Here is a 19104-nt window from a genome sequence, read left to right on the forward strand (position 1 = left end):
AATTAAACAAGACCTAAAGTCTAGAGAGCGATGCATGCCTTGTTTGAAAACCTATGTTCATCCTCTCGTGTCCGTAGATAGACTGATTCACATGCCATACACTCGCATGCAGGGCCATGAAAGACATTGCATGCATCTTGTAACAAAGGGCCTAAAGGGGCAGCTCTACTGGCCAGAGAAGCACTGTTGCAGGGGCGTCACGGCTCATTTATTTAGCAAATATACTCTAGATTGACTTCCAAATTGACTCTTCCTGTCATTGTTGACCTTTGAGGTTTACTGGTGACCTTGGCGAGACGTTGTGTACATAGTTGCGGTGTCGCGGGATGGGGGTGATAACGTAGGCTGTAGCTAGTCAAACACAGGTGATTACAGACAACCGACCTACACAAGACGTACACGTAGAAGTTAATACGCGGGCTTATGTTTGGACTGCCGTCGATTGTCTGGGTGTGGTATACTACACATATACACGAGGTAATACATCGTCTGTGCAGAGGCGACGTAAACATAAAACTCTAGGTTGTCGCTTCCCCACTACGTCAGCCGAACACAGAACCAGGCAATGTCCCCACACCTGCTGTCACTACAGGTCCACATGTTCACCTGTAGTGGTACAAGCATAAAGTGTAGTTTCACATCACTGTCCCAGGTGTTGCAAGACTTAATGTATGCCGTGTTTTGTGTGATGCTCTGCATGCAGTCTATGGCTAAAGCGACTTCTATATTGTACTAACAGAACTGCACTGACACCATTACACATACTCATGTACCATTCTGTTGTTTCATAGTCAGTAAAGTAACCCTTGCAGTCAGTAAGATGGGTTAGTATCACACTGAATACGGTTTATAATATATATAATACGCATCGAACAGTGCCATTGGTAAACCATGGCAAACCAAATCAAACACCCAAAATCGGAGCTACAGCTTTTGATCATAACATCGTCGTTAGTTTCATACACACAATCTGTCTGTCCATCGATTGCTGTAGCCAAGATTTCAACAAGGAAATATTTTGCTATCATAGTTAAACAAATAAATGCCCTTTCTGATATTAAATGGTAAGCAACCGTTAGATATTAGAATGTTTTTAAATCCGTACAATATTCCGGATATCCGCGAGAATAGTACACCAGTAGACGCCATGTTGACACCTGACAATGCTGAACACGAAGGGATGTAACAGAGACCTTATATCATGGCCGACACGGAAATCTGCCCCGACTGGTGTGTCGACATGTCACATGCTATAATCCACACACCAACCATGTGTGAAGAAGGTCCCTTCCGTCTGTGTGTCACGCAGAGCGGGACCTTCACACTGACATTTCACCTCTCAGGATGACCTACAGCACATGCGGACACTCGACCTCACAAAGACATGAAACATAACAACGTGGACAGCAATACAGTTATTAAACTTTAACATGTGCCAACAAACATATAAGCTCACAAAATGATCATTCATGACGACCTTGAATCAGTGTGTGACGTTTTGAAGAGACGAAAATGGTAAAACAAGTAATACATCGTAAAAGAGTGATTGAGTTCAGTTTTACGCCACTTTTAGAAATATCCCAGGAATATCTTGGCGGAGGAAACCGATGGTCATCACACAAGTTGTGCTTATGTAGGGAGTCGAACCCGGGTCTTCGGCGTGACAACTTAACTCTTAAACCACTAGCCTACTCAACCGAACCCAGTAACACTTGTACTTTGTCGCTTATATGTAGATTTGCGAAACTAAGATGGAAGTAACTGTTAAACCAGCAGTATGACCAAACCGACCTAATAACTTTTCGTAAGAACCAACTGGGTAGTGAGGAATTGGACAGCCATGCACTCAGGCTTGATTGAGTATCACTGTATTCTCAAGATATAATTGGACTGATGCTGGATGTGGAGTTAAAAATCATCGAACCAACCACACAAAGAAACAACGATGTCCAACAATAAAACGTACATGGCCTGTTCAAGTAGATTATAATATATATCCATTAGGAAATCAAGAACGTAAATTATAAACCAAAACCACCCCAATTTTGACACATTTCATTCACACATACACCCTCCTCTTCGCACTTGCCAGACACAAATAAAGAACTTTCCTATACTGCATGTCAAGTACCTAAACTTTGGGACAGTATGCTTTATCCAAATCACCGACGGATAAGACGAATGGTAATGAAGGTGACACCCCGGGGATCGTGTGTTTGGGTTGGGGTGTTAAACCCTTACTTTCTAGTCTCTATAGTTAGAGGAACGTCTCGGAAGTCTCGGCAGATTATACAGTCTGTGTGAAGCGGGCGTTGCTGTCTTGGATCAGATAATGTGGCCGGCATGATAGGCACGGCTTCATGGAGGAAGAGGTCCAGCCGAGGTCGCTGATCGATGTGGATCGCAGATATTGTACAGAACATATTGCCGGACCACAAGATCTTTTTGTGAAAATACACATATCTCTACGTTATCATCACCTCAATATTCAATAGACAAACGAAGTAGTGAAGATTGTGAGGGTTATGAGTGTCAGATCAAATCCCTCATTCTGTATGGTATATTGATAGTGTTATAGGTGGGATGAACTTGGCATTACGATTCGATAAATATGCAAATGGGCTGACCAAGGAAACTGCTTCATGCAACGATTCAGCGTCTGCTGAATCAACTAGTGACATGAGTTTTCTTATGTCGACAATAAACAGTTGGTGCTGCTACAGAAATCATAAAGCATAACAGCCATGTGCTAGTCCTTAAAGCAGTTCCTTTAAAGAAATAACATATTAAATATCGCTGTGTTAAGCATGACAATAGTCTGATTATGGTTAGAATCTCCATGCGCCATGTGGATTAAGAGGACAATGCTGAACATTATATATTCTGCTGGTACAACAGGTTACTTTGTTAGCGTTAGCTAATGCACTAACACAACGGAAGCTGCTGGTAGGTACAGTCTGTTAAGCCACTTAATATCATCACCTCAGTGGGTCGTACAGTATTTTATGCATCTTTTACCTTTTATCATATTTTGAAGTGTTAATCTTTTATTAGAGTACTTTCCTGTACAACATGTCCAGTATACATTTAGTGTATCACAGATCAGTGATGGCCGCACACGTTTATATGACTGACATTTAAATGAAATATCTTTCCTTTCTCTGTATACTGTGGTCGTTCTCCCCAGTTCCAGTGCACCTTATCGTCATTGTCTGTCGTTGTTGGTACGCTGAGTAATTATATAACTAAATATAGAAGCTCCCATGTCTACCTGAGGATGAGGAGAGATAGTGCAAATCAAACAATGCCGACGAAGCCCACACCGACTGACCCTGTATACTTTAGGAGCCGTGCTCAAGGAATGTAGGTGGCCTAACAATATCCCATTAGATAACATCTTTAGTGCAGCTCTAACATTTCCAAACAATTTCAGTGTTTCCATGTCGACCGTATTTCAAAACCTAATTAGCGACATGAAGCGTTTCTATTTTGATTGCAAGACAAACTGTTGTATTACCACTGTACACCATATATTTCAAGTGTATTTCCAAACCTACCTAGCGAGATAAACACCATATATTTCAACTGTATTTCCAAACCTACCTAGCGAGATAAACACCATATATTTCAACTGTATTTCCAAACCTACCTAGCGAGATAAACACCATATATTTCAAGTGTATTTCCAAACCTACCTAGCGAGATAAATACCATATATCTCAAGTGTATTTTCAAACGTATTCAGACAGATAAAGTCTTCTTTTTATTGCAGAGAGTATGTTATATAGTATATCGAACGGGAACTAACATTAAAGGTGCATTTGAAAACTCAGGATGACAAAACAAGTTAGATGCGTGTGGAAATGCACGTGTAATGAATTTGTAATGTCTAACAGAGTTAAGCACAGGAAGTTATTTATCACTTAAGCTTAAATCAGCGTTGAAAAGACCCACAACAGACCTGGAGAAGTGTGGATGCGTGAATACAGTAGCTGAGGCTGTGCCATCACGGTGTATTCTCTTAAAGCGCAAACATTGATAACATATTGCAGTACGCAACATTATATGAGACAGAGTTCAGAAAGAATGAGATACAGAATTTAAGAAAAACTCGTTGAAACATGATAATCAACACTTGTCAACGGATAAATCAAGTTTTGAAATACCAAACTTACGTGATGACTTACTCCTTACCCTATGCTATATGATATGTTTATCTATGTGTTATAAGTGTTCCTGATGGTCAAATGAGTGAGTTTAGTTTTACGCCACACACAGCAATATTCCAGCTATATGGCGGCGGCCTGTAAATAATCGAGTCTGAACCAGGCAATCCAGTGATCATCAACATGAGCATCGATGTGCGCAGTTGGGAACCGATGACATGTGTCAACCCTGTCAGCGAACCTGACCACCTACAAACCTAGTCGCCTTTTATGGCACGTATGGTCAAATCCTGCTCTGCCACTTATCACCGTACAGAGTAGATATCGCTCGTAGAAGATCATGTTCAAGATTTGTTCCAAATGTTGAATGCTCAGTCATCATCTTATTCATTTAAATATTTTTAAACAAATACTAGTACTTATCTCTTTTTATCTTTTTAGTAATTTCATATTTTATGCTGTTAGTTATGTGTACATTCCCAAGCTCTATGATCCAAAACGAATTCCTTCCAAGGTAATTCAGTATTGTTGATATCTGTATTGATGTCTATTCAGTCTTCAGATGACCTTGTCACGTTTGCAACTTCTCTTGAACGACAAACAAAGCATGGTATTGGACGATAAATAGAATCTCACCCTTGTGTCTTTTGTTATCAAATATATCACCACGTGTTCATAAAAGTGGGTTTTCTCAAAAGTGTGTTATGTCAAAAGAAATTTGGGTTGGATTCTTCATGTATTCACTGTTTTCGATGATTGAGGCTTGTTTTGTCTGGCCGTGTTCTGCTCGACAGGACCCTTATCCAATGTCCATCACTTGACAAGACTGAGACTGTAGCCTCTCATCCCGTACACACGTCCCCTTCACCTTGACAATAAACCCTACATACTGGGAGGTCACGACAACAAAAGCCATTGTCTTAAGCAACCTAGGGCTTTACCTGTCTTCCAGCTGTATTTCTACGTACGTCGAATGGAGTGTTTACTTGGAATACACTCAACATTGACAGTGTCCCTGATGTCAATATCTTCTGCTCACAGTCTTCTCGCCTGAGGTGTTTGCTAGGTAACATATACGAATAACGCCACTACATTTGTCAACACTGTGGAGGACATCGAAAATAACAGGAAAATAAACACTGTTCTTCAAGTGACATTGGGAGAATAACGCTGCCTACAACAATACGTGATATATCCTTGTGTTTGTAATGTTGGTGCTGTGTGACCTTCACTACATGCCGTGTGGCGGGATAAGCTGCAGATCACAACGTCTGATGCTGACATGCATCAACTTCACTATAGTGTGTTCAACATATCTCAAGTAGTAGGGTTAGTGGAAAATGTGTACTGAGTGAGAGAGTGAGGAGGTCAGAGGTCAGTTCCCGCTGTTTTATTGGCTGAAGTAAACTGGCATGGTGCTGATAATTCTAAAGCATGCGTGGGACAAATCGGGTTCGACCTCACAATCAAACTTGTCTGTCGTGCCTTAATGACAAATCTCTACGATGCCTAAGAGGCCTTTTGAATATTCACGACCCTGGCCTACTTAGTATACAATAACTGTTTTTATTTGTAGTGATCTACAAGTATTACCTGCTCAAAGGTAAATACTCTTTTGTAATGTTGGTACTTTGCAAATGTTATTGTCACGTGTGTAGTGAGACACATAACATGACAGGGCGCATGCCCAATAACCATACCTGCTCTACAGGATAAATACATGTACGCACATCAGAGCACTTGGCAGACCATTTGAAACAATGGTATTTCAACACTAGTGAAACCCATCCGGCACATCAACATCACTATAGCATTGGTGAGGGGTTATTATAATGGGGGATAATAATCCGATATGTCTCGGAATGCAAGACCACTTAAATGGGTTTGTGCGCCTACTAAATATAATGCTATTGTTTGGTCTGACAACTCTGAAACAGGCAGGAGCATCATCCTATTTTAGACCTGGTATGATTTGGGGTTAGTGACCATATTTCAGACTATAAATGAGCGCAGTAGTGTTTGTACACATGTTACAAAGCTCATTCCAACACAGTGTCAAATATACACCCTTCCTGGGTGTTCTCGTAAGATCGTAATCCTGATCACGCCGAAAACCCGAGGGCATGTCGCTGTAGATGGAATAATGACAGAACATTTAACACAACTTAGACCACCTTCCAATCACGGGGAATTATTTGCAAAACAACAGAATATTTTTACTGTGTTGAAATCCACAATTGAGCATCCTCGTGATTTGATTCATAGAAGTTCCTCAGTCTACACATTCGATATTACCCACAGCTGCTGATGCTTGACCGACAGCTCACGGAAGGTTCATAGTGTTCCTCCGCTTTCTAAACATTCCATATGAACACGATACATCTTCATCATTCAATACAAGTTTTGTCTGACCTTTCAAAAAGGCCGTGGTTTGGGTTCCCCTGGCCCAACAGAAAAGGCCTCACCTATAATGTGATGCATTGATAATTACAATATCTTCTCAACCACCGAGTAGAAACCTCAGATTGTCTACCAGGAAAGTGCCCCCTCTTTCCGTGAAAGTACGAGCCGGTGTAACCCAAGTGGGCGGCTCTAGGAGCAATCACAGCCAGCCTGGGGCTGACAGCTTGGCGCTTCCCGTGAGGAACAACTGCAGGATGTGTTCACCAGTGACACGGCCAGAACACTTCAGCCGTACCCCGCGGATAAAGATAGCTGTTTAGTAGTTGCAGCACGCCATACATACTTTTTATAGCCGCCTCTGGGGTATATGTCCCTGACATGCATTTACAATTTGTTGCCATGGAGACAGTACTCCTAACTTCACAACTCTCATTCCACAAATACCTGCCTGTTGCTGGGAATCTGATTAATTTAATGCGTCAGAACGTCTTTCACTTCAGCTGAAATTAGAGTGTTCTCTACAAGGAAATCTATTACTTCCTAATCACATTGAATATATATCCGTCCATGCATTGTTTAACGCACTGCCGTCTGAAGCCCGTATCTATCTTGTGGATAGCAGGTCTGCAGACGAGACCGATGTACGGAGTTTGCAACGACGTAAGTTCGGAAAGGAGGGGAATCGTGACTTACGACTTAGAAATTTGCGCGATGGGAACTAGGTCCGCTCTAACACACCACACGTGCAGTAACTCCTACTTCCATCTAGGCCAGCTAAGAGGTATTTCATGGGGCAAGCCATTCCTTTTATGATTTTGCGAATTAATTCTCACAGAAGGTATGTGCTGAGACATAATCCGGCCTCCATGACTGGCTGATATCGTGATGGTAACACTGGCATGGAACCAGGGATCCGACCAGCTTCGTCATTATATTGTCATGAGGTCTGCTACAACGTGGCACGTAATGAATGTCGGCAGAATTTCTGTCGGACACTGTTTTCATGCTATCGCTGATACGACACGTGACAGTTGCGCTCATGTCCCCCCAGTAATCACAACAAACAACAGTCCCTACCTGTGAACACTGTCTCAATATAATTCTATACATGAAACAATGAGTACACTGACATAAACATATATACATATATACGATTACCCGGACCGCACCATGCACGTGTAACCGTTATACTCTGCACTATATCGTGAGTTGAGATGTCACCGTAGAATTACATTGAGCTTGCTTTGGCAACCACAAGATTGCACAGCATGTTTGGTTTGGTGCTGGTTGAAAAAATAAGGAAATTATTGCTTAGTGCAACAGCTGGTAGGAAGGTGAGGCGTGAAGTTGATACTCGTGCTGATGTTTACACCGATGTGCTTCAGTGTCAACAACCATGCTTCCCCATGTCATGACAAAAGTAGAAATAGGTTTGACCAATACAGACAGAGGCAGCAACATCCCTGGTGGAGACGTTACTCACAAATGTGTCACTCGGTGAGCAAAACGTTACAGGATGACTGATTGAGTGAACCTCGCCACAGGTGTGGTAAAAACTAACATTCTCCTACCTGTAACATTCGCCATTGTTTCACGCTGTATAATCCAGGTCAGCTTGTAGGCAACAGCCGGCACACTTACTCTTCCCGGCTACGTCTGAAATGGAAATAAATGTTTTATTAGAATAGTTCTGTAAAATCTCGTGATGACACACGCAACAGGGCGGTGTTAATTGCTGCCGGAACACGTCGTCGCTGGGAGGTAACGGAATCCGGGCAAAGTCATCCTGATTGCCTGCCTCGTGTGTACAGGCCAGCGGTTACAGTAGTAGTTCTGGGATACACACCGACATCAGTTGTGGACATTTACATTATTCATACCCGCGTTTATTCATAGATACAGAACCAGGTTGGAGTGAATAGTGCACGCAGCCGACTCCACCATGCTGTAGGTGTTTAAAATATGCTCGTCATGGTGGTTTCCAGCGCTAATTAGGTACCTTAGTATTATCATTGTTAGTATAGCATGACTGAATCGATGTATACATGTATTCGGTTGTGGGAATGGGATGGAATGAAAACCTTCAGAGGATTACAATTTTGGAGCGATATGTCTTGGCGTTGTCCTGGAAAATAGTATGTATGTTTAACAATGTATCTAGTCTTGTCATGTGGCAGTAAAGCTAGATGTCTGTGTGACGATGTATTTAGGTGTTGACGTGTGTAAGTAGAGCTAGACATCTGTGTGACGATGTATCTAGTGTAGGTGTTCTATAACGCTAAGGTCATATCAGCATTCTATACTCAGTAGCAAATCTTAGTATGACTTTCATGAAGTCAGACATGTGAATTAATGTCTGACATTTTTATGATATTGCATAATATTATTACTATTTATTAATACTGCAAGAAAATGATTCCACAACAAGTTTGCAATAAGCCTATTTTCATCTTTTTGGGCAGACAGTAGCGTACCTGCCATTAAGCACTTTAGCCACGTGCCAACACTTAGTTCAAGACGTACCTGCCATTAAGCACTTTAGCCACGTGCCAACACTTAGTTCAAGACGTACCTGCCATTAAGCACTTTAGCCACGTGCCAACACTTAGTTCAAGACGTACCTGCCATTAAGCACTTTAGCCACGTGCCAACACTTAGTTCAAGACGTACTTTAGATCGAACATGGATGATATCCACATATCATCACTTGCACATACCCACGTACGCAAAAACATGCCAGTAAACACATACCTTGTCAGTGAGTAATTTGCTGCTCAAAAGTTAAGGCATTTCAAGACTTTACAAAACATGCTGATAGCAATAAAGTTTACTTCACAGAATACAGACCTTTTCTTGTTGAACCACACAGTTGTCACTTGTACAAATTGTGTGTATAAAGAAAGTAATCAGGAACAATCATTTTAGTATTCAGCATGTGTTCACTACATGCAACACTAGAAAACAATTGGCTTCAGCCGGTATAACTAGCACTAGGCTACGGGGTCTCTTTTGGATAAAAGTCTCTTTTACATAAATGTGTGTATTGACTTCTGTTATCAATGTATCAATTTATCAGTTAAATTTCAGTAACTTCCCTATGAAAATATATTTTATGAAAATATTGAAATACATTTATTCAGGAAATTATAGCAGCAAATGCTGTCTAGAGCCAGCAGTTTTTGAAAATTTTCTAGAAGGCAGGCCTTGCCGATAACCCCCACGAAAGTCCAGTCGTGCGTACACTTCTCTTCTTTCCTGGGTATGCTTCTGGCAGACATAAGTCACAGTCCGAGAACGGCCAAAAATGAATTTCACAGTCAATTACGTGTTCACCACCAGCATGATGTATGACTGACACCTGCGCCTCAAAGAACCAATGAAACGTCGCAAGATTTCTAGTGGCATGGCATTTTGTGGAAGCACTTGTCGGAGTCCTTGAAGGGTGACTGTTGGATATTGTCCCATAATTGCGTCAAGAACTCCTAACTCAAACTAGAGACTACATCAAACTGGCGTTGTCCGACTGGGAGATCATCATGGACCATTCTCTTGGAGAAATAGTATGAAGACTGAATAAATAATCTCGTGTATAGCTGAGGCCATTATCCCATACTCCTTATCCCACCCTAAACCCGAAATCAAAACCAAAACCTCATGGATACAGATCTTAACATAACGCTTACGACGTAAACTCGGGTTTGGTCATCTGCTCGGTTAAGGTGCATCTGAAGTCATCAGTGTGAAGAATATATATCTCTACTAACGTGGTCACCACTGCAGATGTTGTCTGCACTACTGCAGTGGCAGATGTTGGTGACATAATATCAAAAACTTTCGTCTGGCGTGTATTCCATGTGCGGCCAGACGCCGGCGAATGGTCTTTGGTGATATCCTGTTGACACTACAGTCCGTTTAAGTGGAAAGTGGACCGATGGATTGCAGTCTAACGCACTGTCATGATTGTGTGCGAGAAAGAATGGAGGCTGCACAGCACAGGTTAATGAATCAATAAGTTTGTTGGCACTTGTGTACGTGCTTATCGAACACCTGGCTGTCCCTTTCTCTGCACTCCTCCCTCGTAACACATGATGAACTGTGTCAATATTTTAATGATTGTCTGTTAAATAGCTTTCTTTTTTAGGACAAATTCTGCAAAAAACCTCACAGAGATTGGCTGAAGTTTTGTTTGTGATCAGCGCTTAATTGAGTATTATATGTTTGCTACTGTTCATGTTACATCGGTCCATTTTTGAGTTCGGGGGTGGCTGGCAGGTAGATGGTTCAAATCAAACGATCGTTACGTGGCGTGGTTACAGGTGGATGGCCACTCCGGGGACGGTCTGCAACGTTGCGTTGGTGTGTTGCAACTTCCAGCATTTTCCAATTTCCAATTTCCAGAAATGCAAGCCGATTCTTCTAACTGTGTATTTTTCAAACTCATCGACGTCTAAACAATGATTTGGGAGACAAAGATTCGATGTTTAGAGTCACACTAAAGGGCGGGTTTCATGCAATTTTTCCCACGATCTTCTTGCGAGCACGAAAACCACGTGCAAAGAAAGCCTACCGACAGCGCCTTATGTGGGTTACGGATTAAGTGTATCATAAAGAATATTGAAATGCGTGATAATGTTTACTAGTATCTCATTTATATAAAGAAATGTGTTAATCACACTAACGGTTGTTCTTGAGTATATTACATTCACAGACTGTAATCACACACATGCGCGCACCTACAGGCACTGGTTTTATGGCCGACATGAACATATTTTCGAAGAAAACAGGACGTACGGAATACCTTAACTTATTGTGTGAGGAGCCAACAGCACATCTAACCGTAAACCAGTTCACCAACCATGGACGTAATCCTAACAAAATACTGGATGTAGTACTGGAGTGACTTACCTTCACCAAACACTCGGAATGAGCGGTGTTACTCGCGAATACCATTCACTTCAACAATCACTGGTAATCCCCATGTGGTAGCACCCATGTGTTCTATACATAATATACTGGTAACGTAAAGCGATAATAATCAGCCTTCCAAATACTTGCCTATACTTGAATGTCGCTATAATATCGGATTCATTCTTTTGTTAAAATATCTTTACCCGAGGGTGTCCCTGGTATTTAACAGCCAGCGTCGGTGATGTGAGTGAAACTCCCTGCAGGGTAGATAGGTATCGGGCACACAGCGACGCCTGTGACTACGTCGTCATAACATTGCGCAGAGTAAAACAGGTTCTATGTGGAAAATGAAATATTTGCACGCTATCCTGCTCTATTCATGTACCAGACATTGGCAATCACAAGTATCTAACGAAACGATTTTAGTCAGTAGCCTCAGGGAACTTAGTGTGTGAGGTAAGAACCTAATCAGTGGAATGTGTACAGCCATCTATATTCGTACAATGCAATCACAGGGAATCAGCCACAAACACCTCATCAGCAATAAGAATAGACAGGGCAAGTTTGTTTCTGAACATCATTTGCAAATGCACTCCACAATAGACAGACACAAGTTACTTCAACAAATGGAAATGCGTACACCATCTTCCATGGTTCCACTCACTCTACTTTAATTAGTACACAGTGCTCATGAAGGCGTCATGATGCATGCAGTCTTACCCACCCCTCCCATCAACAGTCACTTGCCTTCAACAGCACCCGCCTTGCACCTCCGATCTCACTGACAACTGTAGCCGATTAAGCACCAAACCTGAACAGTGATATTCAGTGTGGCATTTAGCTTGGGCTGAGCTGATATTATGCCATTCCCTGAACAATTTCCAAGCGGAAATCGTCTGCTGCAGCCAATTACCGCAAATCGGAGCGTCACATTTACGACACACGTGCTCAGTAAGGCAAAGGCACATGACCAAAACAGAATGAGATGAAAAGCAGAGGTACCGAGCTCAAGGAGAGTTCACATTTGTTTGACCATGTAAGCTTGAGTAATCACGATCTGTCCAGATCTAGGCTTGTTTGCCCGCTCCAAGGGTCTGGCATCTCGTCTGCCTTGACATAGCGAGACAAAGTGTTGCCAAGTCTGTGCGTGCGATCAAGTCACATCGTTCACTGGATCAGGTATTCTTTAAGCTGAGATCAATGCCCCTGACACATCGTGACACAGACACTGCAGAATATGTATGTGACTTAACTAATCTTCTATCTGGATTGGACAAATACACGTTTGCTTATCTGCGTCTTATGCTTATGTTATTTCAGGGCACATGCAATCGCCGCCATTGCACTTTTGCTTGGGTCTGACACCGTACAATCAAGGTCGACATTTCTCGTATGTACACTATGCTGTATTTATGCAGGGGATGTCAAACCTCCCTTTCATATGAACCAACCATAGTTTCAAAGCTTAACTCTAGCATATTTAACATTGTAACAATGCTAAAATGTATAAAAGTGTCGAACCTTGGGAAAATGTCTACAAGAAAATCAAACATTTCTACATCTAAGCTATCAGATTATACCTCAGCCTTGAGGTTTCTTCAGATGAATAAAGATTTCAGCTTGTATCTCTTGTATTGCCACGTGGTACAACAGAGGGGCTCCCAGTGGCAGTCAGTCTCGGGCACGGTGTTTATGGGTTGGCTACCACCTTCTGAAAACAGTTATTACTGTCACGAGTCCCGGCCGTGGAGATTGCTGTAACTCATATTTAGTCCACTTTCCGACATGAATACTACCCTGTGTTTACGGGCTGTTTAATATACTGTTCTTTCCACGCACGCCATAATTTCAACGTCTAAGTGAAAAAACGAAACACTTTTTCACCGGTGACTCGGAAGAGCAAGAATATACATTATTAGAAGGGCAGCTAAGAAACCAGTTTCAACCTCACTTTAACTCCTTTACGCGGTAACTTTCATATTGTGCTATTTTTTTTAGATCAAGTACAACTTATATTCAACTTGTTTCTAAGTTACTGACATATCCACACTGTGTAGACCAAGTGCCCGTTATATTCAACCTGCTGCTATATTACTGACATATCCACACTGTGTAGACCAAGTGCACGTTATATTCAACCTGCTGCTATAACACTGACATATCCACACTGTGTAGACCAAGTGCACGTTATATTCAACCTGCTGCTATATTACTGACATATCCACACTGTGTAGACCAAATGCACGTTATATTCAACCTGCTGCTATAACACTGACATATCCACACTGTGTAGACCAAGTGCACGTTATATTCAACCTGCTGCTATATTACTGACATATCCACACTGTGTAGACCAAATGCACGTTATATTCAACCTGCTGCTATATTACTGACATATCCACACGTGTGCAGACCAAGTGCCCCTTATATTCAACCTGCTGCTATATTACTGACATATCCACACGTGTGCAGACCAAGTGCCCCTTATATTCAACCTGCTGCTATATTACTGACAGATCCACACTGTGTAGACCACGTGCACGTTATATTCAACCTGCTGCTATATTACTGACATATCCACACGTGTGCAGACAAAGTGCCCGTTATATTCAACCTGCTGCTATATTACTGACATATCCACACTATGTAGACCAAGTGCACGTTATATTCAGCCTGCTGCTACATTACTGCCATATCCACACGTGTGCAGACCAAGTGCACGTTATATTCAACCTGCTGCTATATTACTGACATATCCACACTGTGTAGACCAAGTGCACGTTATATTCAACCTGCTGCTATATTACTGACATATCTACACGTGTGCAGACCAAGTGCCCCTTATATTCATCCTGCTGCTATATTACTGACAGATCCACACTGTGTAGACCACGTGCCTGTTATATTCAACCTGCTGCTATATTACTGACATATCCACACGTGTGCAGACCAAGTGCACGTTATATTCAACCTGCTGCTACATTACTGACATATCCACACGTGTGCAGACCAAGTGCCCCTTATTTATATTCAACCTGCTGCTATATTACTGACAACTCCTGGTACTGGGCGCAGGTCTTCAAAGGACTACCATGTCTAATTGTGCTTATGTTGAAAACCGCAGGTCCTCACCTCTAACCTTCTGGGGGAAAATGGCGACTTTTGAAACCAGTTTGAAACAAAATGTCAACACAAATGTGACCATGTTTGGCTAGCCACCTCCCTGATACGTCTCTCAACTCTAGTCAAACAGTCGCGTAGGGGGAACGAGCCATGCAGAAGTTTATCTACTTGTGACTGGACACACGTTTCAGACTCAGACCATGTACTCAACACCATTGCTGAATCTTTCAGTCTTACTGCCCATCACAACAAAATGTAAAATGTAGCACATGAAGGCATATAAAGTGAGGATCCTCTCACCATCACAGACATGGTGTTTGTTTACATGGACGTACGGCATAAACGTATGACTGGTGAACAAACGTGGAGAAACTTCTGACATTATTCTCACAGTCTGCACTTATTACAATCCCAGTTATATGAAAATGCACATCGTCAGAAAAATACACTGTGTGGCCACCTTTTGCTGTAAAGATTTAGATAGATTTAGATTTATACCTCTGTTTGTGGAGCCTGTTTGTGGGGCTGCGATCGTGATTTGAAAGACTTTGGTGAGAAATGTTACGTATAGGATGTCACGTGAGACACTAGAAAGCTGCTATTGTTAGTCAAGTCTGTAGTTCGCAGCACTGGCGTATTCGATGAAATATTCAGGTCAAAATACTTTGCTGCAGAAAATGCAACATTTTAGTTACGGTGAGAACTATATTTCCTTTGGCTAGTCCCTTTAAGTATTCATGCATGTTTTCTAAATTGATTACGGTTTTGAAGCTCAGGCAAAACTCAACGCATCAGTGAACAAGCCTCAGTTATCGACGTACTGTTGAAGGTTGTACTCATTAACCTAGAGAGCACACCTACACATAACGGCTCACGGAGCACAAGAGGCAGGCATCCGACTGTTTCAGGATACGGTATACATAACCCTCTGTAGGAGCAAAACAAGCTATTCGTACTAAAAATGCCATTAAAGGTGTATGATCTAGGCACGCCTGATGGCAAAGGGACCGAGTAGTCAGAAAAGCTGATCTCTTAAGCACTTAAATGAGAAACACAGGATGAAAACATGGCTTACTGGTGAAAATGTGTCCTTATACTCTCTGTAGCCACATTGTGTGGAAATATATGTCATGCAAAGGATTCCACCGTATACCATTACTGATCACGTAATGTCATCATCGCCATGACGACAAGACGGTCATACAGTAAACAATTACTAATATTGTGATCACAACTGGCAAGTCTTGACACAAGGCATGGCCAACTCAGTCGGCGATATGGAAGAATGCCAGGTTTTTGATGCTAAGATCAAGGTCGCATTGTTCTGTATAATACCATGATTAGGATCAATGGCAGTATGACAAGACGGTGGCCCATCAACGATGTCGCATGTCCTGCAGAGGTCGTTACGGGGTCTGCTGCTCATGGTGGCTCCGCAAATACCCCAGCTGGTTTGAGTCAATTGACGGGTATTATTCATCTCGATGTCAACAAATAAACCACGTTCATCGGTGCTATATCGTCATTCGATTTGTTGACTACTGCGATGACAAATTATCCCCGTCAGAAGCACAAACATTGGATCCATGCAAAACCCTCGTGCTGTATGAATTGTTCTGAGACCTTGTGTACTCGCGTCTCTTCGATTTGGTCTCTGCATGGCAAGAGGCCGAGAAAAAATCGAAACAATGAAATTTACCCAGTCTGTATAGAATCCTGGGACACTGTATCGGTCAGCTCACCCAGATATGCACTGACCCTTTGACCACATGACATCCTGGGTGGCACAATAATCACGCTACTGGTAAGAAGCTTAGCCGGGATAGAACTAGATAATCTATATAATGGTTACACTGGAACTATGGATAGAGGAGTTCACGTGTTAGTGATCCAGTGATCCATATGTATGTGAAAACACAACCAGTTTGGGGTTACTGAGTGGGACTGTAGACTGAGGGAATGTAATCTTACCCTATTAACATGTACATGATAGAACATATTCTGTATGACATCTATTACTTATTCCTTCTCAAAACATGCATGCATTTGACCACGTCAAAAGTCGAAAATTAAAGTTACTGTATATACATTGACTATAAGTTCAGAGTGGATTATTAGGGTACATAATGCAGAACAAGACTTGTCAGGTAATCTTTGCTTTAAATGTATTATTTTGTAATGCTTCAAGTTTCCAAAACTGTAGTAGTAATGTTCGTTACGGTAAAAACGATTTTTCGATACATGGATTAGCATTATACAGAAGGAATTAAGATATATTGTCATCTTCCTTACCACAGTGGAGAATATTCTGGAAATGATAAACCCAAATAACTCTCACGAATATTGAGTTGCAGTCGAGATCTTCAAAGGGCAATCAGACAAGAATCATATCCGTGTAATTTCAAACTCGGGTGATGTTCACTAAAAACAAATGTTTGGAGACAAAAACATTTTCAGAAGTCGACACTTGAACTATAATCTGCGCAATTATTTACAAATGAACCTTTCAAATATGCCCGTTTCTTAAGTGGGTCCCATGAACATATGTACATGAAATGTAAGGTACAGTACAGCCTTTGTGTCATAGTTCTAAAATTATGAATTCTCAAACAAATAGCACCTATTTCACTTCAACAAAATACATTAGGGTGTGGTAAATGCGACATAAATTGTTTCAAGGAACTTTAATGATATTTTCAAACTGGTGGCTTCTCAGCGTACATTTCTCACATCCATGTCCACAAAGTAGTATGGACGTGTGATGGGAACTCCATCCTAGCAACACAACTACAAGGCTGCATCATGTGTAAACAACGGGTCACTTCTCGCCATCCCGGGTACCGCGACTCTTTCGTAACAAACCTTACAATTGATGTAAACTAACGGGCAAAAGAAACAATACCATGTCGAAATCACCGATATTACAAAACGACACACCACCGTTGTGAAAAAGGAGAATGTATCTTAAGAACAGGTGAATGGGCAACATGCACTCAGTCATTTCATTGGAGTAGCAACAATAACAAGTCCATTGAGTCACTGCGGAAATGTAGAAATTCTGCTTTGCTATAGTTTCTTTTGCCGGTTCGTTTATGATATGTTATCAGCAACGCGGTTTCCGCAGGAGGATCTCCACTTGAAATGTGCGTAACTGCGTACACTTGATGTCAGGTTGAAAGGGTTGACAATGAACTTCAAAATCAATAATACTGCACTTAGAACCTGAACAGCTGTAAACGTACATTGGTATGTTGGGAGCAGTGAGGCGTGTCTGGTCTGAGGCATCTTGATCCGGTCCTAATACCTGCTGTTCCCTGCCGTTCCCTGCCGTTATATTCACACTTCACAAAGGGGACAATCATAACATTCGACTTGAAGTAATATGTATTGAGGATCTGTACTGCTGGTTTACCTCTGACCTAGCCTACAAGCCACGACTTACATCTGCACAGGTAGACAGCATCCCAGAACTTCAAACAAGTTAAAGGAAGTGTGCAGCATCTCCATGGTGGTCGTCTGGTAAAGGAAACAAGCAACTAAAATAGTTCAAGTGACAAAACTTACCATTCAATGTATGCTTCTCAAAGGCACCAAACTGCTCCGACTTTAGAATCTTTCAGGTGTACGTAACGAGTCGATATCCTACCAATATTGATACCAAGGTTGCACGACTATAAAGTACGCAAACAATGCCGGTACCCTGGTCTGCTGGATCCAGGTACTTGCAGTGTCACAGACAGGACGACGACATGTACATCAGCACCTTCAGTTGTACACAAGCGACCACTCCGTCTGCTTTCACACAGACTCAGCTACACCCCAGGAAAACAATGCAGGTTAATGGCAATCTGCCCCGAGGGCGGTCTTCATATCGAGAGAGAAATGTTGTCGTCTGCTCACTGCTGGCTTCGCGCCACTCACCTCTCACCTAGGCTATGTCACGTGACCTTCAGTCCAGGTGTTGGACAAGCTGTTGAGAGTTCGTCTCTATGGTCAGATAAACAAACCGTTAGTGGATTTGTGGAGGTTGGGATCCTCTAACCATACAGTTCTGCAGCTTACCTATAAGCTCGATAAATGTATCGACACAATAAATACCTTTGTCTTTGGTTGTTGTTTTGCTGTTGTATGTCCAAACGATATATGTTGCAACATATACGTAATGAATGGTGCACGTGAAGTGTGTTGACAAGTTTGAATATACAACCAATATTAGGCAAGAGTCTACCACAATGTATTTCCCCTGCAAGCGGTTTTCGTTTCTGTTTGTATTTGAGATATTTGTTATTATAATAGAACAAGATTTTTAACCGTCATTTAAAATACCATTTTAAGCCGTCAGTAGATGGTTTGACGCCTTCAGTATGTCATGTATGTAATATGACTATGTCCTTCTTTGTCAATAAAGTATGTAATATGAATATGTCCTTCTTTGTCAAAAAAGTATGTGATATTGCTATTGCGTACTTTCAGAGACACCAAACAGAATGAAAAAAAAATTACT

General features: G+C 41.7%; 1 protein-coding gene across 5 annotated transcripts in view; it reads right to left on the bottom strand.

The window, feature by feature from the left end:
• LOC137260041 (uncharacterized) overlaps positions 1 to 18544 on the bottom strand; it is a 36680-nt gene extending 18136 nt beyond the window's left edge. Inside the window, exons 1-2 of one of the 5 annotated variants that reach the window (XM_067797727.1) lie at positions 18165 to 18544; positions 8141 to 8225 (exon numbers count right to left, since the gene is read on the bottom strand). In XM_067797727.1, the coding sequence (XP_067653828.1) occupies positions 8141 to 8156 (16 nt within the window). In that variant the 5' untranslated portion in view covers positions 8157 to 8225; positions 18165 to 18544. Of the gene's footprint in view, positions 1 to 8140; positions 8226 to 11474; positions 11565 to 11624; positions 11781 to 12224; positions 12414 to 18164 lie in introns of those variants that run through there. The other 4 variants (XM_067797731.1, XM_067797728.1, XM_067797729.1 and 1 more) reach the window with 4 other exon arrangements.
• Positions 18545 to 19104: the final 560 nt, after the last annotated feature.

Source organism: Haliotis asinina, chromosome 13 (genome assembly GCF_037392515.1).
Source record: "Haliotis asinina isolate JCU_RB_2024 chromosome 13, JCU_Hal_asi_v2, whole genome shotgun sequence".
NCBI lineage: Eukaryota > Metazoa > Mollusca > Gastropoda > Lepetellida > Haliotidae > Haliotis > Haliotis asinina.